The sequence below is a fragment of the Podarcis filfolensis genome (assembly GCF_964270895.1).
Source record: "Podarcis filfolensis genome assembly, chromosome: 9".
NCBI lineage: Eukaryota > Metazoa > Chordata > Lepidosauria > Squamata > Lacertidae > Podarcis > Podarcis filfolensis.
In genome coordinates this window covers 67,071,110-67,093,518 of record NC_139610.1, presented here as the reverse complement: position 1 = coordinate 67,093,518, position 22,409 = coordinate 67,071,110, and the positions used below count along the sequence as shown (strand labels likewise).

At 45.7% G+C, this 22,409-nt stretch overlaps 1 protein-coding gene across 1 annotated transcript; it reads left to right on the top strand.

The window, feature by feature from the left end:
- The first annotated feature begins 12,372 nt into the window (after positions 1–12,372).
- On the top strand, positions 12,373–21,244 carry LOC310742493 (interleukin-8-like). Its single transcript, XM_083572043.1, has 4 exons — positions 12,373–12,495; positions 18,150–18,288; positions 18,374–18,457; positions 20,966–21,244. The coding sequence occupies exons 1-4, from the start codon at positions 12,429–12,431 to the stop codon at positions 20,973–20,975; spliced, it is 300 nt and encodes a 99-aa protein (XP_083428169.1). The 5' UTR covers positions 12,373–12,428; the 3' UTR covers positions 20,976–21,244.
- Positions 21,245–22,409: the final 1,165 nt, after the last annotated feature.

Below are 22,409 nucleotides of genomic sequence, written 5' to 3'. Positions count from 1 at the left end.
GTTCTGGCATAGTTCCCGGAAAGCAAGTTGCAAGTCAAATGTACTGTTTGGCAAGGTCAACTATAGCCTGAGAAGCGACCTTTGTTACAGCAGAGCCAAATGTTTCTGATGCTTAGCTAATGCCTTTTAGCTGCTGAGAAAAATGATTTTGAAAAGCTTTGAGAAGCTTTGAGCCTGCTTTGGTGGGGGGAGACTTCGGGCCTAGGTGGGGTCACCTGTCCTCACCTCCTACATCCCCACCCCCTAAAGTTGTGTAAAAGAGCTCTCCAAGAGGTTAATTATCCTTTGTTTTATTGATACATTTGCCTTCTTGTCTGCTGAAATGACAATAAATTTTATGTTAGGAACAAAATCAGATGCACTCAGGGCAATCAAATTTGGTTGGCTGAGCCTGTTGTGTTAGTCACAAAAACACACACTCCTCCCTCTCTCAGACAACAAAGGAGGATTCCTGGGGGCTGTACTTTAAGCAAGGTGTTGAGCAGTGCTATTTCTCTAGAAAAAGAGGTGCTGGAACTCACCATGAACACCTCCCTTGATCTATTAAATAATAATAATAATAATAAACAAATTTTATTTATATCCCGCCCTCCCCAGCCAAAGCCGGGCTCAGAGTGGCTAACAACAGTAAAATTATACAGCATTCTAAAATCAATTCATTATAAAATCAGTTCAGATCAAATTAATGGCAACCCAATGGTTGGGTTGGCTAGAGTTCTGTGAAGAATTACCAAAGGAGGGGGTCAGGCTGTGCCTTGGCCAAAGGCCTGGTGGAACAGCTCCGTCTTGCAGGCCCTGCGGAAAGATGTCAAGTCCCGCAGGGCCCTAGTCTCTTGTGACAGAGCGTTCCACCAGATCGGAGCCACAGCCAAAAAAGCCCTGGCTCTGGTTGAGGCCAGCCTAACCTCTCTGTGGCCTGGGACCTCCAAGATGTTTTTGTTTGAAGACCGTAAGGTCCTCCGTGGGACATACCAGGACTTTGAATTCTGTGACTCAAGGGCCAGCCCATGCCCAGGGTTTTCTTGCACATTTTGCTTCATCCTGACATGCAATAGTGATGCTTGCAAGCAATACTAAATAATAATAATAATAATAATAATAATAATAATAATAATAATAATAATAATAATATAAAATAAAATAAATAAAAATGGAAATAATAACATGGCTGAAATCCAGGACCATGCATGGGGGAATCAGCGATTTCCTAAGCAAGACCCTCTGGGAGCAACGAAACACCTTCTCCAAAGCCTATCAGTTCAGTTTTGTTTGAAGAAGTTGTGCTGATATGGACAAACTATTGCAGGGATCATTCCAAACATACGGGAGCTGTGACGTGTTCCTGGGCATATGCAGAGTGCATGTCTGTCCTCAGGCAGGGATGAGCAACCTGCAGCCTTGCAGATGTTATCCAGATGAGTAGCCTCCAGCCCTCCATGCTATCTGGGGCTGATGGAAGTTGGAAATCCAATCGCATAGGGAGGTGCTGCATGTCAAGATCCTACATTGGCTCCCAGTACGTTTCCGAGCACAATTCAATGTGCTGGTGCTGACCTTTAAATCCCTAAATGGCCTTGGCCCAGTATACCAGAAGGAGCATCTCCACCTCCATCATCCAGCCCAGACATTGAGGTCCAGCACCAAGGGTCTTCTGGCGGTTCCCTCCCTGAGAGACGTGAGGTTACAGGGAACCAGGCAGAGGGCCTTCTCAGTGGTGGCGACTGCCCTGTGGAATGACCTCCCATCAGATGTCAAGGAAATAAACAACGATCTGACTTTTAGAAAACATCTGAAGGCAGCCCTGTTTAGGGAAGTTTTTAATGTTAGATGTTTTATTCTGTTTTTAATCTGTTGGGAGCCGCCCAGGGTGGCTGGGGAAACCCAGCCGGACGGGCAGGGTATAAGTAATAAATTATTATTATTATTATTATTATTATTATTATTATTATTATTCCCACTGGTTACGGGGTCAGGGTCTCTATGGAAGTCCTTTCGAGTTTTAAAGGACTCAACTTCTCGCTGAAAAAAACAGCAAACATCTTTATCACAGGGTACATTTTCAAGAGATGATGTAGGGAAGTAGGAATGTTCAAGTTGCGCTCCCTGTGTGGCTTTCAACCTTGTTCTCTATTTGTCGGAGGCATCTGAGAACATTGAACTTTCCTCCATAAACACAAGGCCACACTGCACTCTGGTGGGCAGAGAGATCTCTACAAGTCCCTTTGTAATGAGTTCTTTTCAGTGACTAGCAGTTCATTTGCCAAATGTTGTGCAAATCAGCCTTGCAAGAGGGTTAAGAAAAACAAAACTCCTCTGAGCTAACTTGTAGATCTCTTGGGCTATCTGTAGACTTTGAATTCTGTAACTCAAGGGCCAGCCCATGCCCAGAGTTTTCTTGCACATTTTGCTTCATCCTGACATGCAATAGTGATGCTTGCAGGCAATACTATTCCTACTCACAACAGACCTGTCGAAGCTCTTTGTAATGGCGAACTTAGATTGATTAATTTCAGCGGTTCTGCTCTAGTAGGGCTAGCCTTGGCTCCCTTTATATCCCTTCTGAGCCAAAGGGATCTTGAGTGTTGAGGTCCCCAAGCCACCCCCCTAAATAAATCACAATTCACACCAAAAAAATTGTTTAAGGTTTTTGGCAAAATTTTGGCCACAACTTTATTAAAATACATAATGTGAGTGGTTGCTTAGGCATTGGTTACAACTATCTGTCCCCACCCAGGGACAGAACTGGCTTCCGGATTCCAGCGAAAGCCAGTAAGGGGAAAAAAATATTGGGGAGAGAATGGGGCTGGGCACCATACTGTCGCCCCCTCCCCTCATGCTCCCAGGGGCTTGCATGGCCCTAGCCCCTTGCCGGGGATACAGACAAAAGCATGGCAAACCCCTGGATTCCTTTAACGGAATTCCCTTTCCGCAGCAGCACTGGAGGGGCAGGCACTGCCAACCCTTACCCCTCCACCAACCAAATTTTAACCAATGCCTAACCGCAACCTTACAAGTTGTGACAAATTGCTACGCAGTAGGCAAGAACCAAATGGCGCCAGCCAATCTGCCAAATGGACAAAATTCCTACCAGGCCCCTGCCCCAAAAGCAGACGACCCCATAACAGGCATAGCAAGGTCAAGAGCAACAGCCCTAAATTAGGGAGGGTGGGCGGGCGATCCGATGCACACAGCAAAAGAGACTGAAAAAAGCTGCATGTCAAGAATATATAACCTTTGGGCCTACCCTCTAAATGGTAACATCAAAATCTCCCCCAAAACCCAAACTGGCCCAATCACAGTCATGGCCATCCAAATGGTCCCACCCAGTAACCAAGAGGGGGTGTCCTGTTAGACCCCACCGCAACACGTGCACACCATGAAGGAGAACACACTTTATTGAAGATAGGCAAGAAATACCAACTGTAGAAGAACGGCAGATGAAGGTGTTGGACTTTTTGGAGCTGGCCGACCTGACTGGAAGAATCCGCGATCAGAAAGAAGAGGAACACCAAGAAGATTGGAAGAAATTTAAAGATTATCTAGCTAAATACTGTAATATTAGAAGTCACTTGAAAGTATCAATTAGACTTAGGATTAGAATAAGATTGAGTTGTAAAGTATTATGGATTAAGACTAATAAGAAAAGAGAAGAAGATAGTAAATTGAAGGAGTTAATTTTATTAGAAAGAGGAATTTGGAAAACTGTTACAAGGTGATGCAATGAAATTGAGATAGGGGGATTTGAGGAATTCAGATAATGTTATGAGAATTAGGTATTAGAAGAAAGAATTTTTCTTTTGTGTTTAATTTTATTGTATTGTAATGTGTTTTTCTTTGTTGTGTGTTTTGTGTTTCTTTGTTATGTCATTTGTGATAAATGTGGAAAATTAATAAAAAAATTTGAAAAAGAAGAAGCAAGGATTCACAAAGTCAGGGGTCCGAGGATCAAGAAGCAAGTAGTCAAAAAGCCGAGGTTCAAGGATCAGGAAGCAAGAAGCCAAATGCAGCAAGGCAGGAAGCGTGTTGCTGTGGCAAAGAGCCGAAGGGAAAATGCTGACCTTATATCCCTTCCCGGCTCTTGCCACCAGGTGCAGTGAGTTACCAGTCGGCCTCACCTGTGTGGCTGCCCCTTGCTGCTTCAGAACAAACTTATGAAGGCCCCAGTCCTGCAAAGTCCTATTGGTCACAGGGCCTGGCTCCTGCACGCACACCTGACATCAAGCCTCCTTGCGCTCTGTTCTGTTCCCTCTTTCATCCTGCCCAGGGGGCCCTGTCCTTTGTCTGCCCCTCAGAGCTTGCCGTCACACAGGGCTGGGCTTTGGCAATGGCAGCTTCTCCTCCTCCTCGCCCGCTTTCCAGCCGCCACCATGAGCTGCCTGAGAGAGGAGGCCAGCAGCAGCAATAGACATGGAGAGGCAAGAGGATGCTCCCTCGCACTCAGGGCAAGCGCTGTCGCAACCTCCACCTTGCGCTCAGTGGTGGCAGCACTGCAGGGTGGCTGGGTGGGAACCAGGGCCGGATTTAGGTTTGATGAGGCCCTCAGCTACTGAAGGCACTGGGGCCCTTTATATGTCCAGCTATCCTTTGTCAACAACAAATTGTCACTGTTTTTTTGTGTAGAATATATGCGCTATATGGTAATTTATGGGCCTAACAGGTATCAAAAGCCATTTGCACATAACAAAATGTGTCTTTTATCCAAGTACTTGTTGAACTGAAATACAATTAAGAAGAAGTATATTAATAGCGAAATAATTAAGCTCTAACTTAAAATGATTTTTTTATTCATAACAAGCTTAATAATGCAAACACACTGGCATTTGGAAATAACAAAACAGAAATGCAATTTACAAAGACTCATAATCTAGTCTCTAGAAACTTGCTACTACATGAAATAATAATAGCAAACCAGTGATATTTTAGGGAGCAGGCTAGCAGGCAGGGCCCATTACTTACATCATAGGAGCCTACAAAACACAAAACACTGTTGCTGTATGTAGGTTTTATTTTATTTCTTTTTTGTCTTATATTTTGGAAATGTACTTTATTTTTTTCCTTCAAATTTTTTTGGGGGCCCCCAAGAGAGTGGGGCCCTAAGCTATAGCTTGTCTAGCTTATACGTAAATCTGGCACTGGGGGGAATAGGGAATCAAAGCTTCTGGGATCAAATCAGAAGCTGGGACGGCTTTCGTAATTCCGGGACTGTCCCTGGAAAATTGGGACCTTGGAGGGAATGGCAAAAGGTGGGGGAGAAAGTTCCACAGCACAAGTGGAAATCCTTGCCCTTCCGAAACTCTGAATATTGACTGCGAAATTTGCTCTGATGTTTCTTCCATTTGCACGGGTTTTGCATCATTCGCTGTTTGACTTCCACTAGTCACAGCCGAAGGGTTTTCCCACTGCACAGTTTTTCAGGCCCTGAAACCTTGGCTGGTCCTGTTGTAAAAGGTGAAGACAGAACAACGACTTCCTTTGTGGCTCTGTTTAGGTCTTGGCAAGAAACCCCCCGTTTTCGTCCTTCCCTGTTTCCTTTCTATTGCAGAACTCAAAAGGAAGAAACGTTTTTTTGCTAAGAACAAAAATAACCTGAGTTGCGTTTCTTTCTTGTCCTCCTCTGTCTCAGAGAATAGAAAATTAAAAGACATGTTCCGTATCTCTCCCACATATTCAGCTACTCAGTCCATGGCTACTACTAGTCGTGATTGCTTTGTAATTTCAAATATTAAAGATAAGATGCCTCTGAACACCAGTTTTTGGGATCACAATTGTGGGAAATGCTGTTGTGCTTGTGTCCATAAGGCACTGTGAATTTTTCAACTTTCAAATTCCAAAAATGAGAGGTGCTAAGAAGTTGTAACCTGACTTGGGAATGCAAAAGATATTTGGGTTAAATTTAAAATGATTGCCAACTACTTGCAGTTATACAATAGAGTAATGTTGATGTTGATGATTTAGTTATACCCCTCCCCAGCCACTCTGGGTGGCTTCCAACACACAAAAAACACAATAAAATATCAAGCATTAATTGTAGCAATCTGATCCAATATAAAAGTCACAATAACTTTAAAATAAACAGCTTATATCAAACAAAGCAATATTCAACAATCCATCAGATTCTAATACTAAGCAGTAAAATTAAACACCAGCAAATAATAATTTAGCAGTTCACACTTATCAACCACAATAATTACCAGTCTATAATCAATAAAAATAACAGCAAATCACAATTCATAAAATACTACAAAACATACAAAACCATGTAAAAGGATCAAATTGAGAAACAAAAACACACAACTTATAAAACTTTTTATTTAAAAAAATCCCTGAACGCATCTCTTCCAGCTGCTGCTGTTCTCAAAGTTGTTGTTGTTTAGCATTACCTGATATTTTCAGAAGGTAAAATTATAATTCTTTGTTTTCTGAGAACAGTTTGTGCTTTCTAATCAAACGCAACTTGACCAAGCTAAATGTTGTCCCGTCACAAAAATAATCGCAGATTTGAATTCTTCACACCCAAAAACATACTTTTAAGATCCCTTGCTGAAGAAGTTTGCAAAAATCAATTTTCACCCCTTAAAATGAGGTGCCCTTTTGCCTCCTGCTTGTGGCACCATCTTCATTCCTCTGCAACCAGGCCTTTGGCTGTTAAGGAATGTTCGCATGTTAAAGTGTGTGGGGGGAGAGTTTTTTAAATGCATTTCTTCCCTTTGGCCTTAATGAATATCCACGTTTTGTTTTGCTTTTGCAAAGTTGCTTTGAGTTGCCTGTGCCGAGAAAAAGCATGAATAAATTTAATCATCATCACTAGCCAGTTGAAAAGCATAATAATTAAAGCTGTTAAAAAAACAATTACAGCCATTAGATCAGGTAATAAATAAACCAACGAAAGGACTTATGGCAGGGGTCAGAAAACTTTTTCAGCAGGGGGCCGGTCCACTGTCCCTCAGACCTTGTGGGGGGCCGGACTATATTTTGAAGAAGAAAAGGAACAAATTCCTATGCCCCACAAATAAACCAGAGATGCAGTTTAAATAAAAGCACACATTCTACTCATGTAAAAACACTAGGCAGTCAAGTTAAGTTAAGCTAAGCAGATACATAAGACTGAATGTTTAATTATTAAGATACAAAATTACAATCTCAATAATAAAGTTACAAAATAATAACAAGGAAGTCATGCACAGGTGGAGGGAAGACACAGGGCAAGAAAGAAGAAATGAATAAATATTGGTACATAATGAAATGTGAAAATGTGAATTTCCAAATATAATGTATATGTATCAATATGTAAAGATTTCATATATGTATTGCAACATTAATAATAAATACGGTAAATTAAGTGCAAAAACAAAACAAAACAAAAACACCAGGCAGGCCTCACAAATAACCCAGAGATGCATTTTAAATAAAAGCACACATTCTACTCATGTAAAAACACGCTGATTCCCAGACCGTCCGCGGGCCGGATTGAGAAGTCGATTGGGCCGGATCCTGCCCCCGGGCCTTACTTTGCCTACCCATGACTTATGGATACCTTTTGCTGCTGCCATTGTAGGGAGTAAGATTTGAGTTAAAGATTAAGGTAAGGATAATCTCCCATCCTTCCCCCCGCACCCTGTAAGGGAAACTTCAGCAGAAGAGAAGTTTGCTGGATGTTACCATATGTGACGTGTGAAAAATTTGAATGGCTTTTCAACTGGGGCTCAGAAGCAGAAGTGGCACAGACATTGAGGCTATTCCCTTGCTGCATTAACGCCAAGAGCAGGGTGTACCCCCAAGAACCCAAAAAAACTTAAGCAATTGTGATCGCTTCCTGACACAGTTTGTGATTCTGAGCAACTCTGGTGGGCAGTTAGCTTCCTGATTGCAGCTACATTCAGAGATGCCTGCCATGCATTCTCGGTGGTGGCACCCCCCCAATGGGATTTCCCCTCAGGGGAAATCCAGCAGCAGGCCCCCTCTTTGTCTGCATTCTGGAAACTTCGCATATGTGGGTTTTAAAAATCTAGACTTTTGGTGAGCACTTTTACAAAGTTTTTAGCCTGCTGCTGGTATCTGCAATATATTATAGCATGTGTACAAATTTGCACCATTCAACATCTGGTGTGCTGGTCCCAGGGGGGGGTGTTACTGTGTGGCGTGGTCTGAGTCCGGTCCTAGGTCGAGGGTAAGGAGGCTGTCCGTCAGGGGCAAAGCGAGGTCCAAAGCGAGGAGTCAGGCATGATCAGGAGAGCAGGCCAGGGTGCCGGCAGGAACAGGTTTCCAGCGATGTTGCTCCCGCAACCTGGGACTGGGTTGACTGGCCTTTATCTCCTCTGGAGCCTAGGGCAGTCCCGGCCCACAGGTGATTCGCCTCTCCTGGCCTTAAGGCGAGCACTCCTCCTGAGAGAACTTAGTTCCCTCCGCCTCTCTGCCCTGAGCCTCTGCAGCTTAGGAGAGGCTGGAGGGTTACTGGACCCAGAGGCAAACTCACCTTCCCCTGACAGGGCTGGGAGAGGCGCACCTGCAGGCAATGGGTCCTCAATCACCTCCGGAGCCAGAGTGGATTCATCTGGTGTCTGCTCCTGAGGATCCGGCACAGGTGCGGGCCCTTCAGATTCAAGCCCCTGCCCTGGCTCAGCCGGCCCTGGAGGCAGGGAATCCTGTGCAGGCTGGGATTCCTCAGGTTCAGCCTCTGAATCAGATTCCCAGGCCATCACATCCGGCCTTCAGTGCAGCAGAGGTTAAGGGGGGACACTGCCCCACCAAGCTCCACTTGTCCTTATCCGGTCCCACACCTACCTACCGGACTCTTGCAACTGGCCAGGGAGTGTGTGGTAGAGCTGCATGTCTGTGATTTATTCTAGCCTAGGTATTTTCATACTTTAATTTCAGCTGAGTAGGGAAGGAGAGTTCTTAATTCTGGAGAAGGCTGACTGCTGGAAATCATGAAAACTCCTGATGTTTTGCTGGGATTGTACATGCTTTGCTGGTCACAACGGTCGAAGTGTGGTGGCGTAGCAACAGATAGCAGGCCCATGTTGGACATGTCGTGGGCCAACTGACCTATACAAGTCGTGACATGCGTGTGGTTGTGTATCCGGGCCCCTCCCCTTTCCACACATCCTGATGTAGAAGAAAGAAGACTCGTCAGTGGTGGCTGGTGGGGCAGAAGGCAGGGAGGTCAACAGCAGGGGGCGCCCAAGCCAGCAGCTGGCAGAGCTGACTCATCCTCGCTGCTAAGTTCTACAAGGGCAAACCTAAGGAGGAGGGAGCTGGTGGGCAACACCACCCCCAGGATTGGTTGTAAGTAAAAAGGCAGGCAGGTGTGGGCAGGGAGAGTGGCTGCGGATGGGCTGCGATGGATGGGGCAGCCTCAGTGGGTGTCCACTGAGACATTTAGGTATGACCAAGCAAAACATGTCTCTACCCCTATTGTTCATCCTAGACACTGAGGTCCAGCTCCAAGAGCCCTCTGGTGGTTCCGTCACTGTGAAGAAGAAGAGTTTGGATTTGATATCCCGCTTTATCACCACCCTAAGGAGTCTTAAAGTGGCCAACATTCTCTTTTCCCTTCCTCCCCCACAACAAACACTCTGTGAGGTGAGTGGGGCTGAGAGACTTCAGAGAAGTGTGACTGGCCCAAGGTCACCCAGCAGCTGCATGTGGAGGAGCAGGGAATCGAACCCGGTTCACCAGATTATGAGTCTATCGCTCTTAACCACTATACCACACCGGCGATAAATTCGGTTACAGGGTACCAGGCAGAGGGCCTTCTCAGTAGGGGCACCCGCCCTATGGAACTCCCCCATCAGATATCAAGGAAACAAACAACTATCTGACTTTTAGAAGCTATCTGAAGGCAGCCCTGTGTAGGGAAGTTTTTAATGCTTGATGTTTTATCATGTTTTTAATATTCTGCTGTGAGCAATCCAGACGCTTCAGGTTACAGACTCCGCTAACCCAGAAATAGTACCTCAGGTTAAGAACTTTGCTTCAGGATGAGAACAGAAATCGTGTTCCGGCGGCGCGGCAGCAGGAGGTGGCCCCATTAGCTAAAGTGCTACCTCAGGTTAAGAACAGTTTCAGGTTAAGAACGGACCTCCAGAATGAATTAAGTTCTTAACCCAAGGTACCACTGTACAAGTTGAAAGCCAGCCTTACCAAAGAGGAAAGATCTTGAATGGTTTATTGTGCCCGATCGTGATCAATTCCTGTAAAACGCTAAACAAATAGTACCGTAGACAAAAGCAGGAATTACCCTACTTGTAAAGAAGTTAGTCCATGTGGGAAGACACTTGTAACCTCAGGAGTTGCTCTTAGGTCAAGGGTCGCCAGTCTTTTCAAGGCCAGGGCACATTTGAATCATAGCATGGCCGAGTTGGAAGGGACCCCAAGGGTCATCTATTTCAACCCCCTGCAATGCAGGAATTTGGAAGCCTAACCAGCTGCCGAAGGTACCACGGAATACCAATGCCACAGAGGAGAAACTACACCAAAAAATTGAGATTTTAAGTTTCAAACAGACTCAGAAACAGGCCGGCAAATACTCAAGAACAGGGCTGAAGTGCTCCTGACTGCTGATGTTAAATCTCAATTTCTTAATAGGGCTATGTTTAAAACTTTTCTGAGTTTCTGCCCTGTTTTTTGAGTTTGTTTGAAACTTAAAACTTCAATTTCTTATCACTACTGCCTGATTCTCTTAAATAGGGCTATGTTTAAAACTTGTCATTGAGGTTTTCATACCTTTTTTTGTAAACTCGAGGAAGCGTTTCAGCCCTGCTCTTTAGGTTGTTTGATATCACTTAAAATTTTATCATTTCCTTCTGAGGAAACTGATTAGTTCAGTGAAACGAGTTTTGTAGCCGGCGTCCTGTAAAGTTTTTTGTTTAATTCTAGTTTATTTTTTGATTTTTGTTATTTAATTCAATTCTATAGTCGATTACTCCTCGTTTCAGGGATTTTCAGGGTAATTCTTTTGCTTTGTGTAATTTCTTGGTTCCATGATTGTCTTTTTTCACAGAGGAGAAACTGGCTTTGAGCCCCACCCCACAGGCTAGGCGTGCCATCTATGCGGGGCCATGGGGGCCGAGGCTCCCCCAAAGTCCTCTGGCAGCTATGTGCGCATGCGACAGGACATGTTCGCTTCACACAAGCATGTCACAAGGCTTCTGCATGAAATGGGTGACTCTGATTGAGACTGGAGACAGTGGCAAAGGGTCATGAGCCCCTCTGCCTGTGCCACAGTCTCTAACCAACTTTCCCTCCTTCCCACACCATCTATTAAAGGCGCCCCAGACTGGTGAGTTAGCTTGTCCTCTGCAACATGTTACTGAAGCAATAGTAGCACATTGCTGATGGATTTATATCAGAGTGTCTGCACATCATTCCGCTGTATTAACTTGTTTCCGAGCACAATTCACAATGTTGGTGTTGACCTTTAAAGCCCTAAACGGCCTCGGTCTAGTATACCTGAAGGAGCGTCTCCACCCCCATCGTTCTGCCCGGACACTGAGGTCCAGCACTGAGGGCCTTCTGTGGTTCCCTCATTGCGAGAAGCAAAGGTACAGGGAACCAGGCAGAGGACCTTCTCAGTAGTGGCACCCGCCCTGCAGAACGCCCTCCCATCAGATGTCAAAGAGATAAACAACTACCTGACATTCAGAAGACATCTGTTCAGGGAAGTTTTTAATGTGTGACATTTTAGTGTATTTTTGGTCTTTGTTGGAAGCCGCCCAGAATGGCTGGGAAAACCCAGCCAGATGGGTGGGGTACAAATAATAAATTATTATTATTATTATTATTATTATTATTATTATTATTATTATTCTGCGACGCTGCCCCAATTTTTCTGTGTTATTCCCATTTGGAGGGACAAGTCTTGAACTACAGTGCAACAAAAGCAGGACACAACCATGTCCAACCACAAACATTTGCGGCCACGAAAGTTGCAAGATTTCGGGAGGAAGCTACCTCTGGCTGTTCCCTCATTGCGAGAAGCAAAGCTACAGGGAACCAGGCAGACGGCCTTCTTGGTAGTGGCGCCCGCCCTGTTCCAAACCAATTGGAACCTCGCCCACCCCAAAGCTTTTGCAGGTGCAAAGGGGAACCCTTGGGATTGGCCGAGACGTGGAAATCGCTGCTTGGCCAGAGAATGGGAGATCGGCAGAAATGGGGCCATAGGAGAGGGCTGTTTTGTGCTCAGTAGGTAGGACGGGCTCCTGGTTTCTCTTTCCCATTTGCATCTCTTTATTTAGACTTGAGGAAGGACAAAAGCATGGGGGATTTTCAGACGCACACAAATATATTTGTTGATGTGTTGTGTGGATTCCCTCGCACCCACCTAATACTGTATCTGCAAGTTCCCTTTTCCAGGGTGGTTATAAAGAGAAGGTTCCCCTCATCCACCCACAAAGCACAATCGCTTCGAATATCAAGGTGCGGCCGCAATGAAGTCATTGATGGTGGTGTTCCTGGCCTTAGCACTGCTTGCAAGCAACATAGTCCCTCTCTGTGGTGAGTAGCCTGGGTCTGCTTTCAGCTTTGCACTGTCAGTTCTCCGAATCTGAAGCTGGGCTTTGCTAGAAGCCAACCCTGGAAGGTGTTAACTAGTGATGAAAACGGTGTTCTCAGCCAGTGCAAACCGCCTTTCCAGCACTCACCTGTTTGGGGCTAGAACCCACAATTGCAAGGAGAACTATTAGTGTAAGTTCAGCGTGTCTAGCTGGAGCAAACACAATTTATTCTTTGGTTTGTCCCCCAAGGCTTCTACATCATTGCTGTCCAAAGGGGCTCTAGCGCAATCAAAGCCGGACAAAAATAAACCAGAGCATTTGTGGTGTAAGAAGTTAAGGGATTTCGGCAGGGAGTTGGGGGGGGTCTGCGTTGATTGGAAATGTAGCCAACATAAAAGTGACAAGGGACAGAGGATTGGAGTGATAATTCTATGATGTTATGGCAGTAGGGAAGCATCCTGTACCCTCCAAAGGGCAGTGGAAGAGCTTGGGGAAATGGGAACAGGGCAGGCTGCGGGATATAGACCACTCTGCCCTCTAATCCCTTGCCATCGCTCTCTGTCGTCTCCCGGCATCTGCCAACCAAGGCAGCTGCCTCACTCTGCCTCATCTGAGAATCCAAAAGCAACACAGCAGGCTAATAATATAATTACAATACTTTTATATCACTATTGAATTATATCTTAATTTACAATCAGATAATGTACAATATAAGGGACGCAGGTGGTGCTGTGGTCTAAACCACTGAGCCTAGGACTTGCCGACCAGAAGGTCGGCGGTTCGAATCCCCGCGATGGGGTGAGCTCCTATTGCTCGGTCCCTGCTCCTGCCAACCTAGCAGTTTGAAAGCACATCAAAGTGCAAGTAGATAAATAGGTACCGCTCCGATGGGAAGGTAAACGGCGTTTCCGTGCGCTGCTCTGGTTCGCCAGAAGCGCTTTAGTCATGCTGGCCACATGACCCAGAAGATGTACGCCGGCTCCCTCGGCCAATAAAGCGAGATGAGCGCCACAACCCCAGAGACGTCTGCGACTGGACCTAACAGTCAGGGGTCCCTTTACCATTACTAATGTACAATATATACAGTAGTGATACAAAAGTACTGTAATTATATTATTAGCCTACCGTGTTGCTTTTGGATTGTCAGATTGTTCTGTTTGCAACAGAGGGGATATTTTTTGTTTCATTCTGCCTCGTGGTAGAGCCGGCTCTTTACAGCAGGAAACAAGAGTGCAAAAGCGGGATTCATAAAACAATAGTGTAAAAGAGTCAGTTCAGTGGTAGTGGACACAGTGGGATACCGGGGTTCTGATCTGCACTCGACCACAGATTTTGTCGGGTGACCTTGAGCCCATCACACACACGCACTCACTCTCTCAGCCTAACCTGCCTCACAGAGTTGTTGTGAGGCTGGAATGCGGAGCAAGAGAACCATCTGTGCCACCTTAAGCATCTGGGAGAAAATGTGGGGTTGAAATGTAAAATAAATAAACAGTGATGGTTGGCTTGATAGAGTTTTTGGGTACCAGTGCTCCTCCTTTTGTGAAGTGAGCTATGTTTGCAATATTATTGCTTGTGTTGTGAACTTTATTTGATGGCTTTTTGTTTGAAATGATGTGCACCAGGGGGAGGTAGCAGAGCTCAGCAGTAGAGCACATGTTTTTTTATGTAGAAGGTCTCCGCTTCAATCCCTGGCCTTAAAAGGGATCAGGCAGCTGGGGAAAGGATTCAGCCAGAGACCTTGGGCTTGTGTACAGTCAGAACAGACAGTACTAAGATTAGAGATAGGGGAGAAATTTGATCCTGTTTGCATTTAAAGGCAAACCTGCCTGATTAGAACTTGCTGGAATAATATGAGAACCAAAACTCAGCTTTCCTTCATAATTTGAACTTGTCTGAATCTTGCAGTGCAATTCTCCAGCCAAGTAATGTGTACCAAAATGCATGTACTGCAGGTGTGCCTAAAAATGTATATTATGGATGCAAAAAATATAAGGCAAATATGTGTATATTTGGCAAAATTGCGTTAAAATGCACCAGGAGACATATGCACTAAAATGATGGTGAATTTTCATGATGGCTTTTTTACAAATTGCAAACCGGTGTGGAAATGGGGAGAACTGAATTTAAGGCAGAAAAAAGGAGAAACTGAGAAAGACTGAAACTGGCAAATTCACCCATTCCTAACTGAGACGAATCCATGAATACCCTGTCCTTGCAAAGCAGGCTTTGCATCTCTCGGGTCTCAAACATGTTGCATTATTGTTTGCAAAATTCATTTTTGCATATTCAGTGACTGCAAAGCTGGGTGGTGGTGGTGGCTGAATGAAAATTGTGATCACACCCATTACGTTTGCTCACAACTCTCACCAACTTCAGCGGAAGGTAGAAACAGAATCGATACATGTGTCAGTGGCAAGCGCACAGGCTCTCGCCACATGACCAAACACTTCGCAAATAACAGAGTATTCTGCTGTACATGATGCAGAGCTGAAATACACTCAACTGTTTGCCCTGACCTTTGATTAAACGTAGAGAGGTTGGGGGTGAAATTTGCAGAACCTGGAGAAACCTCTTCCTCTTGGCAGTAAATTCCTGGGTCACCAGAGTGTGCCACGTGTGAATAAACCCCCAAATTGAGAAAGAGAAGGAAGGCAAAATCAAAGATAACTCTGTTCGCAAATGGAGCTGGGGAAGAACAAATAAATCTGAATTTGCTGTTTGGAGACATATAGAAATACAATGGAATTTCACGTCGTTATACAGAAGACTTCACATTTTATTGTTTCATCTTAAATAAGATAGAAAAACAAGATATGAAACCTCTTTGTGTGTTTGTGTAAAGTCATTACATTTATATTTAACCGGTCAATACTTAGTTGACTGTCCTATTACTGCTGTAGTATTATTACTGGTATTATTAGAAGCATAAATAACTCATGTAACATTAACTTATGTGTATTTTCTCTCTCTTTCTTTCTTTCTTTCTTTCTTTCTTCTTTCATAATTTGTCATTCAACAATAAAAAAGAACTGCAATGCACCTAGCTGTATGTTCTTAGGGCTTATTCACCTTTTTGCTTGACCCATATTTTGATCGTATCGGGTATTGTTTAATTCCCCTGGTTCTGAGGGCTTTTCTCATTTTCCTGCAGCCGTGCCTCTCAAAAATCAGATCTTACCCGCTGAACTGAAGCTCATTTTTTAAGCAAAACCTCTCTTGGGATTTTCTGTGCACCTGTTAAGATCTGATTCAGCAGGTAAGATCGGATTTCGTAAGGCACAGCTGCAGAACAACATAACAGCTCTGGGACTTGGGAAAATGAATCGGTACACAAAACAATCAAAATATGGGTCAAGTGAAAGTTTCAAAGGTTGGGGGGGCAGGTGCAATCCTTCCTCTTTCCACAGCCCCTTTTGGGCGCTTCCCTCATGCAATTTCAATTACACAAGGGGGAAGAGCAGGGCTGCGCTTCCTGCCCCCCGCCGCATTTGATGTGCCCTTATTGCCTGGAGTGTCTGCCTCTCTCGTGCTCTGAAGTCCATAGGCTTACAGCAGGCTTCCTGCTGCAAAACGTTACCCTTGCAACATGCTGGAGGCACATGGGCTGAGGCACCAGAAGGGTCAAGATGAGGCCAAGAAGCGCGACCCCACTCTCCCATTTATGCCCTTGTAAGTGCATGAAGTGAGGGACGCGGGTGGCGCTGTGGGTTAAACCACAGAGCCTAGGACTTGCCGATCAGAAGGTCGGCGGTTCAAATCCCCACGATGGGGTGAGCTCCTGTTGCTCGGTCCCTGCTCCTGCCAACCTAGCAGTTCGAAAGCATGTCAAAGTGCAAGTAGATAAATAGGTATCTCTCCGGCGGGAAGGTAAACGGCATTTCTGTGCGCTGCTCTGGTTCGCCAGAAGCAGCTTAGTCATGCTGGCCACATAAGCTGTATGCCAGCTCCCTCGGCCAATAAAGCGAGATGAGCGCCGCAACCCCAGAGTCGGCCACGACTGGACCTAATGGTCAGGGGTCCCTTTACCTTTACCTTTAAGTGCATGAAGAGGAAAGCCCAGCAAGGACTCAATGGGTTTAGGGTACAAACTCCTGTATGAAAAGGACGGGCGTTTATCCCATTGCACAACAGGCTTATGGTACAGGCAACTCCCAAATTATGTGGGGGTTACGCTCCACGCCTTCGCAGATGTAACTGAAATCGCTTATACTGGGAGCATCCTGGACATCCACATCAGGCTCTGGGTAGGGTGTCCTTGCAAGTTGGAGGCACAGTGGGGCTTTGCTGAGGCCTCCCCGACTAACAGCTGACTTGCAGGGTAGCGCAGCAGCCTACGCTTCCCCGTGCATCAGCTGTGCAAGCTGCAGCGTCCCCCTAGCTCACACACAAAACATCTGTAGGACTTTTGCTCTTTTTAGGGTTCTGAGCACTGCCAGTCATTTATTCAGCTAGCCAAATATGTCTGCCCTTGCTTGCAGAACCAGCATGGAACAGGCAGGAGCTCTGCAAATTGCTTTAGGGATTGGGCTGGGACGTAAGGCAAAACGGCGCATCTCTTTCTTGCTGTTTAAGGACCTCTGTCCACCGCATACCCCCTACAACCATAATTTGCTAAGAGCGTTGGGCTAAGACCAGTGGAGGCCACTCTGTTAGTGAATAGGGCCCTCTCCCACCAACCTGTTAATTCCACTTGTCAGTGGCAGAGGAACCCTCTGGCACCTGGGGCGGGATGCCAAGGGGCGGGGCGGTGCGAACTGCCCGGCAGCACACACACAACATCCATATGGACTGTGCACACACAGCAGCTCATATGGATGCTCAAATGGACGGCACACATGAGCGGCAGCCTGTACGGACGCCGTGCAAGCAGCGCCCATACTAACTGCACACACACGCACCCTTGGCCGCTCTACAGCTGGGGGGAGGCAGCAGGGCATCTTGTCACCCCCCCAGAGTGGTACCCGGGGTGACCTGCCCCCTCCGCCCCCCTTTGTATGCCCCTGCCACTTGCCTGACCTCTTTCTTATAATCATGGTCCAGGGGGGTAGTACAGTGGTACCTCGGGTTACATACGCTTCAGGTTACAGACTCCACTAACCCAGAAATAGTACCTCTTTGCTTCAGGATGAGAACAGGAATCGTGCTCCGGTGGTGCAGCAGCAGCAGGAGGCCCCATTAGCTAAAGTGATGCTTCAGGTTAAGAACAGTTTCAGGTTAAGTACGGACCTCCGGAATGAATTAAGTACTTAACCCGAGGTACCACTGTACTGCCTATCAGCCTCCTTCTTCCTTACTATCCGCTGCTCTTGTGACTTCTCAAGCTCAGCAGGGAGGATGGGGACAAAGCTAGAGATAGTTTGGCTCTGGCTGCACCTAACATTGGGTCCCTTACCGTCTGCCCTACAAGTCCACCCCTTGCTAGGACTTGGGGAATCTGGGCTCAACCCTTGCTCAGCAATGAAGCTCACAGGGACGTGCTCTATCTGTTAAGTATATCTCAAGCCTAAAATACTCTACAGGGCTACTGGGAGGATCAGTGCAGGGGGCCTCCCATGTCACCCTAAACTCTTTGTAGTAAAGGAAGCATAAACACAGAACGAAATTAACATGCGTACCGGAATCTGAGTATTTCTCATGGTGTTTTTCACAAAGGTCTTGCTATGGAGGGTCACCTAGTCCACATGGGAAGTTGCAAATGCCAGAAGCACACCTTTACGGCCTTTGGCCCGAAACAGATCCAATCCATTCAAGTCATTCCCAAGGGAATACAGTGCGGGAGGACAGAAATAATGTAAGTGAAGCCAGCACGCCCACATCCTACCATTTTGAAGAGGGTGAGGAAGAACACTAATAATGACCTCATCCTTACGTTTCAGATTAACCCTGAAAAGCAAATGGCAGGTCTGTGTGGCACCTACTGCCCAGTGGGTGCAGAAATTGCTGAAGAGGCTGATAAAGAGGTATGATTTTGCATATTCAGTTACAGCTGGGGCTCCCTTGGTGACTTCCCTTGGCACCTACCAAGGCCCTCAGACCCTCCATTTTTTTTAAAAAAAGGTTCTTGTTTGTTTGTTTGGCTGCTTGGCTGAAGGGCTTGCTTGACTTTCTGTATGAATTTTGCTTGTTTTGGGGGAGATTGTAGGTATTCTGCTCTTTTTAAGGGGAGTTCTGAGCAGCGCCAGAACTTCTGCAAAACAGGTGTTATATGTTGCCCACAACAGATTTGCAGAAGTGCCCTGAAGCCTCCCAAAATATGAGGGCCTCCTGATTTAGCAGAACGCAGAGTTTTCTTTGATAGTCAAGAAAAAACTCCAGCAACACACAAATAGCAGTGGTCCTAATATTGTTCTCACCTGCATCCAGCCAATGTAGATATTATATGCTTAATCAAGCTGCTCACTGGCGCAAGAACCAGCCCTGTACCAAGTCAGGGCATTCACAAATCTAGCTTAGTATCATCTAGAATAGGGTTACATGACGTCCCCGGTTCCCGGGGACAGTCCCTGGATTTGCAAATCTGTCCCCGGACAAATTCCGTCCTCAGGATGTCCCCAGATTTGCAAATCTGTCCCCGGGAAATGTGTCAGCGGCAGTCTCAGCAGCCCAGAGCCAGCCTGGTAGCGCAGTTGGCTCTGACTGGCTTCAGGAGCTGCTCGCTGCCGTGGCGCCTGCCATTTTTCTGCGCTGCAGCAGTGAGCAGCTCCTGAAGCCAGCCAGAGCCAACTGCACTAACAGGCTGGCTCCTCCTGGGCAATGGCCACCTGCCCGTGATTCCCGAGCCTCCCCCGATCTGTCAAAACAAAGGGGGAAGGAGACTGGGGAAGGCTCGGGAGTCACGGGCGTGGGGCGCGCCATTGCCCAGTTTTAAAAAAAACTCTATGCATTTATGTTTCACAGGGTGCGAAAGAAGGGCTTTGCACCTTTATACAATATGCATGTGTGTTTGGGCCCAGGGTCTTTTGCCTCTCCATCCCCACTACTGACTCCCTGTTGCTACTCAGCTTAAAAAAAAAAGTTGTCCCCAGATTCATTGAAAAAAATCTGGTAACCATAATCTAGAACAGACTACAATTGGTAGCTAGGGATGATGGGAGTTGTAACCCCAAAAGAGCTGGAAACTCAAGTTTGGGAAACACTGATCTAGAAGAACTTGCAGCGATTCTCCTGGGTTTCAGACCCAAGCCTTTCTCAGCCCCACCTATAAATGCCAGAGTCTTAATCCAGGGATATTTGAATGCTCTCCGACTGAGCTGAAGCTCTTCCCTTCATCTTTCACGCAGAAGTTAAGTCTGAAATTTGCTACATGGTTAAATGCAAGCCAAGCAGCCCAAACTCTCAGTGTATAACCAGGAAAAACGCTTGGCACACACATCGTCTAAGGCACCCCAATGACCAAAAAATTCTAGAAATGGGGACCTTTCACACCTGTCCCTTAAAATATGATTGTGTGTTATTGTTGAATAGTCCAAGTCACCTGAATCATAGGAAAAATCTGAAAAACCAAGCATTCTTTAATGTCCCGTCCCAGAGCAGAGAACACAAAATCCCTGTGTAGATGGCACGAATCGCTGAGATAATCCATGCACGGTTTTCTGCTGAAAAGCAGTAGGAGGAGGTGCCTTTTAGAGGAGCTGCAGCGAGGGATGCTTAACCCAACACCCTGCTTTTTCACAGCTTCTACGCACCATTCCCATGGGGTTCAAGCTCAGCATACACCTGGAATTCTGCTGGGGGAAAGCAGCTGAGGAGGGTTGCAGCAGGAACGTGGTTACGGAAAAGGGTCAAGTCCCTCCTCCCTACTCCTGCTTCTCTTCTGAAAACGGTTCCTCTCCAGGTGCTACTTTTCATTCAAGAAGCAGGTTGTAGGGTGGTGGGTTTTTTTTAAAGGTTATGATTGATTTTCCTATATTTCCAGTTTAGCCTGAACACTAACAGCAAAGGGACTGTGCTATGAATGAGGAAGCCTGCAGTTCTGCCTACTATGATCTTACTTTTAAAGCCTTACACACCTTAAGGAAGTCATATGACTTCTCCCAAAGATTCCTGGAAATTGCAGCTTACCCCTGACAGAGCTACAATTTCAACAAACTGCGGCTCCCAAGGTGGAAGTCCTTTAAATGTATGGTATAAGTATGCAGCCCTCACTAGCTGACCTTAGGGCAAGGAATCTTTGCTCTCCATTTGCAGTACGGGGACAAAACTAGCTTACCTTGCTGGGTTGTGTAAGGTTTATAAAGTAGCTTAATCTGAACACTCAGAGGTATTATTTTTACTTTTTGGGGGGGGGGGTGAAGGGTGCCCAAATCCCTCTACAACAACAAACAGCCAGGACACTACACTTGTTCCTTATCGCTTCTGATGGGGGCCACTTATGAATGTGCTATCCTTACCCCAAAGAACATGTGTGACTGTTGTGGCTTAAGTAATGAAATTTAACCAGTTTCTCTTTTACTAATTTCAACATATAGCAACCAGTGACCACAAATGGGAGTCTTCCTGAAGGTGGAAAAATGCACAAGGAGCCTGAAGAAACAGTGATGCAGTGCTGCCCTGTTGTCATGCTTTCTATCTTGTAATTATATATATATATATTCAAAACCACACTTTAAAACCACTGTGCCTTTCTGAGATGGTTGAACGGTGGACATCAGTGACTGCTTTGGCTCATTTGGAATAAAGCACCAAGAATGCAAATTAGCACTAAGAAAGACGAATGCTTCTAGCAGCCATTAAACAATTATACTGAACGGCTACTGTGCAATTTCTACATTATCAGCAGAGATGTTACTCAAAATGTGCCAAATAGCTCGGATAATTGGGCGATGTTACATTACAAAAGGAAAGAGAACTCCTTTTCTAGTTGAAGAAGCTTCCATTTCTCATGAGTCTAGACCGGGGTTTCCTGAACTTGGGTCTCCAGCTGCTTTTGGACTACAATTCCCATCATCCCAGACCACTGGTCCTGCTATCTAGGGATGATGGGAGTTGTAGTCCTAAAGCAACTGGAAACCCAAGTTTGGGAAACACAGGTCAAGCACAAATTCCAAATCTGAGCCCCAAGTCCTGCTCACACCCAGGCACTGTTGTCTTCTTTGCAGGGCTGTCTTTCTAAAAAGTTTCCAAACTCTCACCCTAATAGGAACGTAAGATGATGTTACTGGATCAGGCCAAAGGCCCATCTAGTCCAGCATCCAATTCTTGCAGTGGCTGACCACTGAGACCATGAGAAGTCCAAAAGCAGGACATGAATGCAACAGCACCCTCTCCCTCCCTGACATTCAGACACAACCTAGCCCTAACAGTGCAGGCAGAACATAGCAATTATGGCTAGTAGTCATTGATAGCCTTATTCTTATTCCATTGACAGTCCTCCATCCACGTTATCCTCTTCTGAAGCCGTATCTGTGCCAGTGGTCCTTGCTATGTGTGTTGGGAATGAATTCCCATCTGCTAATACAAGTGTCAATGGTATTGTAAGAACACAACGTTTTGGTGCAGAAGTTCTGCATTCGGTTTCAAAGAGGTGCCATCCAGCTATACCTGGAAAACTCTGAACCAAAGGCAATGAAACTCTAGTGTGGTGTGGCTGAAATATATACGCAAGAAGGACCAATAAAGGACATGATGCCTGAAGCTTATTTTCAATTAATTTGTCCAGTCCCATTTTACCAAAGCAAGAACTCAGAAGCTTGCACGCATGCATGCAGATGCGTTCCAAGTTTGTTTTTTCCCCTCTTAAGTGTTAAGATGTATTCAGAGTCAAATACATAATACTAATGCATTAAAGATGCACACCAAGGCAGCCTAAGCAACATGCGAACCCTCCCTGCTTCGTCTCTGACCAGTGGTAATCCATAGTTTGCATCATGAACACAGATCTCTCAGGTTCAGCGAGATATATGGCTAGTTCTA

Excerpts from the sequence above, each read along its gene's own strand:
- LOC310742493 (XM_083572043.1), top strand. The coding sequence starts at position 12,429 with ATGAAGTCATTGATGGTGGTGTTCCTGGCCTTAGCACTGCTTGCAAGC. Across the intron at positions 12,496-18,149 it reads CAACATAGTCCCTCTCTGTG|GTCTTGCTATGGAGGGTCAC; the intron begins GTGAGTAGCCTG and ends TTTTTCACAAAG. Across the intron at positions 18,289-18,373 it reads TGCGGGAGGACAGAAATAAT|ATTAACCCTGAAAAGCAAAT; the intron begins GTAAGTGAAGCC and ends CTTACGTTTCAG.